This window comes from Pseudonaja textilis, chromosome 1 (genome assembly GCF_049901715.1).
Source record: "Pseudonaja textilis isolate UNSWEBS1 chromosome 1, rPseTex1.2, whole genome shotgun sequence".
In the NCBI taxonomy this organism is placed as follows: domain Eukaryota; kingdom Metazoa; phylum Chordata; class Lepidosauria; order Squamata; family Elapidae; genus Pseudonaja; species Pseudonaja textilis.
In genome coordinates, this window is record NC_141990.1 from 235,689,750 (window position 1) to 235,696,399 (window position 6,650).

Below are 6,650 nucleotides of genomic sequence, written 5' to 3' on the forward strand. Positions count from 1 at the left end.
GTGTATCTACTTCATGCCCCTTCATGCTACCCCTTTGAAAAATGGCAGACAGTGGAAATCATTCTGAAGGCTGCCAGGTATGTTGTCTTTTCAGTTCCCAGAATTCCCAAACTGCAAGGCCAAAGACTGGCTGGGAATTCCAGGAGCTGATCCAACTCATGATGAATCAAACACCAGATTAAAGAAGGCATTCAAGTAGCTGTATCTATAAACACCAAGTAGCGTATCATTTTTTCATCAGTGTCCCCATAGATCTTTTATCTATTCTAAGGTAATAATTTCAGTCGTCCACATCATGGTGCTCCCAAAGGTGCTTTTTCAAGAGGCAACTGGACTTCCTGGTTTTTCTTTGAAGATGTTTTGCTTCTCATCCAAGAAGCTTCTTTAGCTCTTCAGAGAAAACCAGGAAGTCCAGTTGCCTCTTGAAAAAGCACCTTTGGGATTCCCCTTGTTTTGTGAGATTGCTACTGAATCTCAGTCTCTTTTGTGAACAAGAGCGCCCTGAATAAGCATAAATCATGAGCATTGATACAAACTATTGTTTAAGGATCTCTTTTAGAAATATTCAGTGACAATATAGAATAGGAATAATATTCTACTGAATGTTGATCATGCTGAGAGGTTTTGTGGTACCTTTCCCTGTTTCTTTCCGGTAGCCAAGAACTCAATTTCTCCAATACAATATTCTTTTTCTTCATTACTGTACATTTTATTCTGTGTATTCTGTTTCTGGGGTGCTGCAAAAATGTCCTGATTCAATTCTCTGAAAAAAAGAATGAGTTGAACTACTCAACTTTATACCAAATTGAAATTGGACATTTCAATTACAGTAATATTTTTTAATGAATGTAATTGCAGGAACAATTGCAATTGCTTAAAAATTTATAGATTATTGATCTAAGCTTGCATAGAATAGCATAAGGGTGCTTAATGTAAAATTGAGCTTGGCTGAAATTTGGCAAAACTAAATTATATTGATTTGATCACAAGTAGATAATGCCACATGTGACACAAGTTGCAGGCTAGTACTTTCTTTTCCTCTTGCCAAGCATTGTGAGAAATTCTCAGTTAATCAAACTCATGATGAGCAGCAGAGCTTGGTAGCTATTGACCCATCTGGTAACAACCATAGTGTATAGAAGATTGAAACTTGAAAAATAAGAAGAGTAAATGAGGTTAAAATGAGAGAGAGAGTTTTGACTCCGGCTATTTGGTTATGTGACAGTTGATTATTGCCAGAGAAAAATAAAACTAAATTTAAGAAAATAGTACCTTAAAAATGTGAAAGGTAATACAAGAAGATATAGAATCAAGAATGAATGGGTGTTCAGTGAATGTAATTATTCTTTATTATAGTCCTTGTATTATCCAAAATAAGAACATAATAACACCAAAGAAATACCATCAAGCTCTGGGCTCACTGAGGTCATCAGTAAACTAGTAATACTATTTGCAAACTCTATAAGCCACAGTAATAGTGGGTGGAAAGAAGGATGTAAAACAATGAAAGAAAAGCACAACAACATGAGCCATGGTGGCATGGTGGTTAGAGTGCAGTACTGCAGGCTACTTCTGCTGACTGCTGTCTGTCTGCAGTTTGGCAGTTCAAATCTCACCAGGCTCAAGGTTGATTTAGTCTTCCATCCTTCTGAGGTAGGAAAATGAGGACCCAAATTGTTGGGAGCAATATGTTGACTCTTCAAACCGCTTAGAGAGAGCTGTGAAGTGGTATATAAGTCTAAGTGCTATTGCTATTGCTAAGGTAGTTAGTGAACTGTACTAATGTAAACTATATTTAGCTTTTCTTTCTCCCACTCTTCTACTTCACATTTAATTTCTTTCTTCCAGTACCTAACAACCTTTTTCTGTATTTTGTATACTGTAACATTTCTGAAAGGGAATTGCATGATAGATAATGTATTGATACATGTATTGATGTGTGCAGAACTATAACAGTCTTGCTTTTTATTATTTTCTCTCAAATCATTACAAAGAAACCTTACACTTTATTCCTCAAGACCAACTTTTCATTTGAGATGTCTTCTTTTAAGGGTTTGGAAAACAAATATCTAGGGAAAATAGAAAGAGGAAAAATCAAGTTGTAGCAGATTGATTTTGGCAATTATTCCACAGTATAAAAAGTATTTGGCTACCAGGGAAATGGAGACCTGCAATGGAATAAGTTCTTTGTAGTAAATTCCCTCTCCATGTAGGTTCTCATACCTTCCCCCCATAACCCCCAAAATTTGGAGGTCTAATGTATGTTGCTAATCTTCAATAAAGATTCATGACACTAAAGTAAGCAGTAGAGACCGAAATGTTGCAATTATTTAATTATAGCAATTTTAATCCACTTTTTGTTAAATATATTCCCAAAGTGAAAAATTACTACGTGCAGTCTCATGCATATGTAATATGTAGTTCCTAAATTTGTCTGCCAACTCCTAAATCTCTCTCTCTCTCCCTATCATTTATCTATGCATGCATGCATGCATGCATGCATACATACATACATAATCATGTACTTCCAAGTGTTTATGGAGATTCTCAGTCATCCATGTCATGGTTGTCCCAAAGGTGCTTTTTCAAGAGGCAACTAGACTTTCTGATTTTTCTTTGAATCTTATCTCATCTCATGGATGAGAAACCAAAAGAAAATCTAGTTGCCTCTTGAAAAAGTACCTTCGGGGTGTACATCTAACGTGGCACTCCAAAAGTCACTGAACTGTATCTCCAATATTCACACTGGCATTCAATGATTGATGGATCTGTAATTTCTGGAAGGTCATTGGCTTATTAATGTGGACCTATGAGAATTAAAATGTTGAATTCTAACCCCCATCCTATTGTTATTTATGTGCACAAGAACCCAAATACATTAATAGATTAGATCCTGGCTTGTTGGATCCTGGCTCATTGGATCCTACTGTAAATGCTCTGAAATCAATGGGAAGTACTTTTAACACTGCTGTATCTTCTTTTAAGTCCCATTGATTTCATGGCTATGTCTTATAAAAGACTGTTTGGATCCAACCTCTTGAGAAGGAGGAATCTGGCTACTTTTTTTTAAACCTCCACAATGTCAGTAGTTTGTTCAAAGGTTCAGCTGACTTAATCTATATGCATGAATGTTGCTCCATAAGCGTCAGCTTAATATCTGATTTAACTTTCAGCCTTTCATCTCTTCATCTCCCACTCCCCAACACCTCTTTATTGGGCAACATATGCTTATAAAATGGTTAAGATTTATTATGTTATTTGGTAAAACTGAAGATCTGGACAGAAGAAAGAAAAGGAAGCCAAAATTATGAAGATAACTCCCAGCACATTGTTGTTTTAAGTAAATTGCAGATAAATTAATCAAGACGGCTAGAAGAAGCCAAAGAAGATGACTAATTCTTATGATCAGGATTTATTATAAACACATATATAAATAGTGTGGTCATCTATCGAGACTGAAATTTCAACACTGAGGCAATGGATTTCACTGTCTTCTGGAGATTTTTTAAATTATGCCTTTAAATTATTTATATGTCCAGTAAACTAAACACTTTAAGATTCCAGTGATTGCCTTCCAAATGAGTAGGCACTCTGGAACTTTTTTATTGCTCTGAAAAGTAGGAATGGTGGAACTGCATTTTAAGGCAGAGGTAGGTATATTCTAACATGTTTGGATAGGGTAAGGAATTGTACTGAGTTTTACTTAAAATAGGAATAACCTGACATTCTGCACAAATAACAGATGGTACCAAATGATGGTGGATTTCAATCACAAGCTTTATTTAAACACATACTGTGGTTCCTTGTTTTTATTTTTGTAGATTTCATAAACATTTTTCCTCTCAAGGGAGAAATAAATCAAAAGTGTTTCTGATGTAGGGAGCTAGAGATTACACAAATACAGATGGCCAAATAACTAGTTAAACATTTCTGAAAGATGTAAGTAATATGACACTAAGCATTCTTGGCGGGCAGGTTGTAAGTTGGCCTTTGAAGGAGCTTTTTGTTGTTCTTGTGTTGCTTTTCTCTTAAACCGATAGCTGTTGAGAGCATGCCATAATCCTTGCCTATATTTAACCCATGATCTTACTAGCCTTTGGTGATAATCATATGATTTAAAGCAAAGCAAATCACAAATGAACACCATGAGATATATACCAAAATCAGGGCAAAAAAAATGAAGCAAGATTTTCTACTAAGTCAACATGTTAACATTTACTAAGCAATGTTAATATTAGCATATTGACTATGGGGAAAGGAAAAAACCACTCTCCTCTGAACCTGAATCTAAATGTTGATTTACCATCTTATATCCGAAGCAAAGTCTTTAGCCCTATAAATTTATGTGTATGGTACAGTTCATGATATCGAATTTATGTTCTACAAATACCTATTTTCCACTCAAAAAACATAGCTTTGTGAGAAGATGCAGCTCACAGGAGCAATCTCAATAGTAACGTTATTGTTCTCACTTTTCCTTTGTGTACTGCAGTATTCAAGAGCAAATAATAGGTGGCAGTATAGAACAGCACCTAGTAAGGTGCTGATAATAAGTTGATAAATGGAAAGTAAATTACTTTCTGTTTAATTTATTAAAAATACTTTTCCTGGTGGCTACATTTGTATTTATTTCCCCTTTTCTTGAGCCAACAAGAAAACTATGGCAATGTAAATTATACTGCCTTGATTGCTGAACCCTATTCTGCCCCAGTTAACAAGATCAGGGAATGTTGTTGTTCTTAACAGTTTTAATACAGAAGAAATTAAACAAAGTGATTGCTGGGTTCCTATGGCTTTGTATGCCCTTCCACTACACCTCAGCAACCAGTGGGAAAAATATCAACTCTCTTTAAGATAGGATGCAGCAAGACTGATAGAATTTTTTGATGGATGACTGTGCAGGTGAGTATAGCTCTGAAAACGTGCCCTTTTTTGCATATGCTTTGTTAAAATGTATTCAGCATTGTTTCTGTTGTAGAGCGATGGTAAGGACGAGGCATGAGACCAGAGCGTACAAGTAACAGGCTTTATTGCAATGAATAAAGGGTTGTCGCGTCTGCTAGCTAACTTGCAGACCAGCGGGCGACAACAGGCTGGCTCTGCTCGACAGCCGGCTTATATAGCCGGCTGTCAAACGGAGCCAACCAATGGGAGCTGCTGGTGGTCCCGCTCAAACAGCAGACCTGGTTGGGAACTCCAACCAGTTCCACAGACATAACAGTTTCAGCATAACTGGACAAGGTCTAGTGCTAATCTGGAATCCTGCTAAACAGAACAGAGTATCTCTTACAACTGCATCCCCCCGCCCATCACCCTTGGCTCAAACATTGGGTTTGCAATTGATCCATGTATTCATAGAGCCAAGAGGTCAGCACACCTGATTGCCAGTCCAAGGAGCAACTAACAAGTACCAGTACAACAGTGAAGTAAAGTGGGAGAGATCCCACTTTATGACATCCCCACCACAGCTCTTGTTAGGTAATATTCAGATTACTTCTCACTTCACTTTGTTACTCTGCTATGAGTTGCTTTTAGAACTATTTTCATACATATATTGATTTTCATAAAAAGAACACTAAACCCATATTTAGTGCCTCCCTATACACCATGGGTGTATAAGTTAATGGTGCCATGACTCAGATAAGATGGTCACTGGAAGAGACCTGCTATCCAGCTAGGATTCCTGACTGTTCCCTGCGCTGGAGCTTTAGGTCACTTGCCCACTCTTATATTAGCCCACTCTTATACTCTTATACGAACTGTCTACTTTGGATCAGAGGTAAGCCATTTAGTCCCTTGTTGGACTACCGTTAGTTAGATAGGGTGTGTGAGCTAGATAGAGAGGGTGGAACCTGTCAATTCAGCTGCAAGGGAAGTGTCACAACCAGTGGTGGGATTCAAATTTTTTTACTACCGGTTCTATGGGCATGGCTTGGTGGGCATGGCGTGGCTTGGTGGGCAAAGTTTGCTGGATGTGGCAGGGGAAGTTACTGTAAAATCTTCCTTCCTACCCCCCTGCAGGGGAAGATTACTGCAAAATCCCCATTCCCATCCCACTAACCTGATTTCCAGCTCTGTTCTCCTGTGCGGGGCAACAAAAGGAGACCCAGCGGGACTCGGGAAGCAGAGAATAGATGGGGACAGGGGCGGTTCTCTGAACTACTTAAAATTTCTGCTACTAGTTCTCCAGAACTGTTCAGAACCTGCTGAATACCATCTCTGGTCACAACCATACTTACTTGGTGGACAGGCCTGTGTGTTTTCTGACGTATTTCACTGGCAAAACAGTTGGGATTTGTCCCATGGCCGGGACCCAGCAGAATATAGTCTCCCCATGGTTACTTTCAGTTCCTTATTTCTCGTGGTTTCAGCCTTCTAGGTCCAAATATATTTATAAAGCTACATACTTTGCAAAATCATGTTTCACAATTAGCAACAGCTCAGCAGGAATTACAAATAGTTCTGGTACATTTTGAAATCATCCTATCTAAAACTTTGGTTCACGTCTCTTTATTCTGGGGCCTGCTATCATCCAAAGGCCTCATTGAATCTTATAGATCAATAGCCTATATTTTTGTTTCCCACAGTGCTCTGGTCACCCCTGCTTCTTATATCACCCAAACAGAAACCCTAACCCTAAGACTAACCAA

At 38.0% G+C, this 6,650-nt stretch overlaps 1 protein-coding gene across 1 annotated transcript in view; it reads right to left on the reverse strand.

The window, feature by feature from the left end:
* The window catches only part of TRPM5 (transient receptor potential cation channel subfamily M member 5), a 52,190-nt gene extending 45,886 nt beyond the window's left edge, over window positions 1-6,304 (reverse strand). Inside the window, 2 exon segments of the mRNA XM_087939689.1 lie at window positions 634-763; window positions 6,240-6,304. Coding sequence (XP_087795815.1) covers window positions 634-763; window positions 6,240-6,304 — 195 coding nt within the window.
* Between the last annotated feature and the right edge of the window lie 346 nt (window positions 6,305-6,650).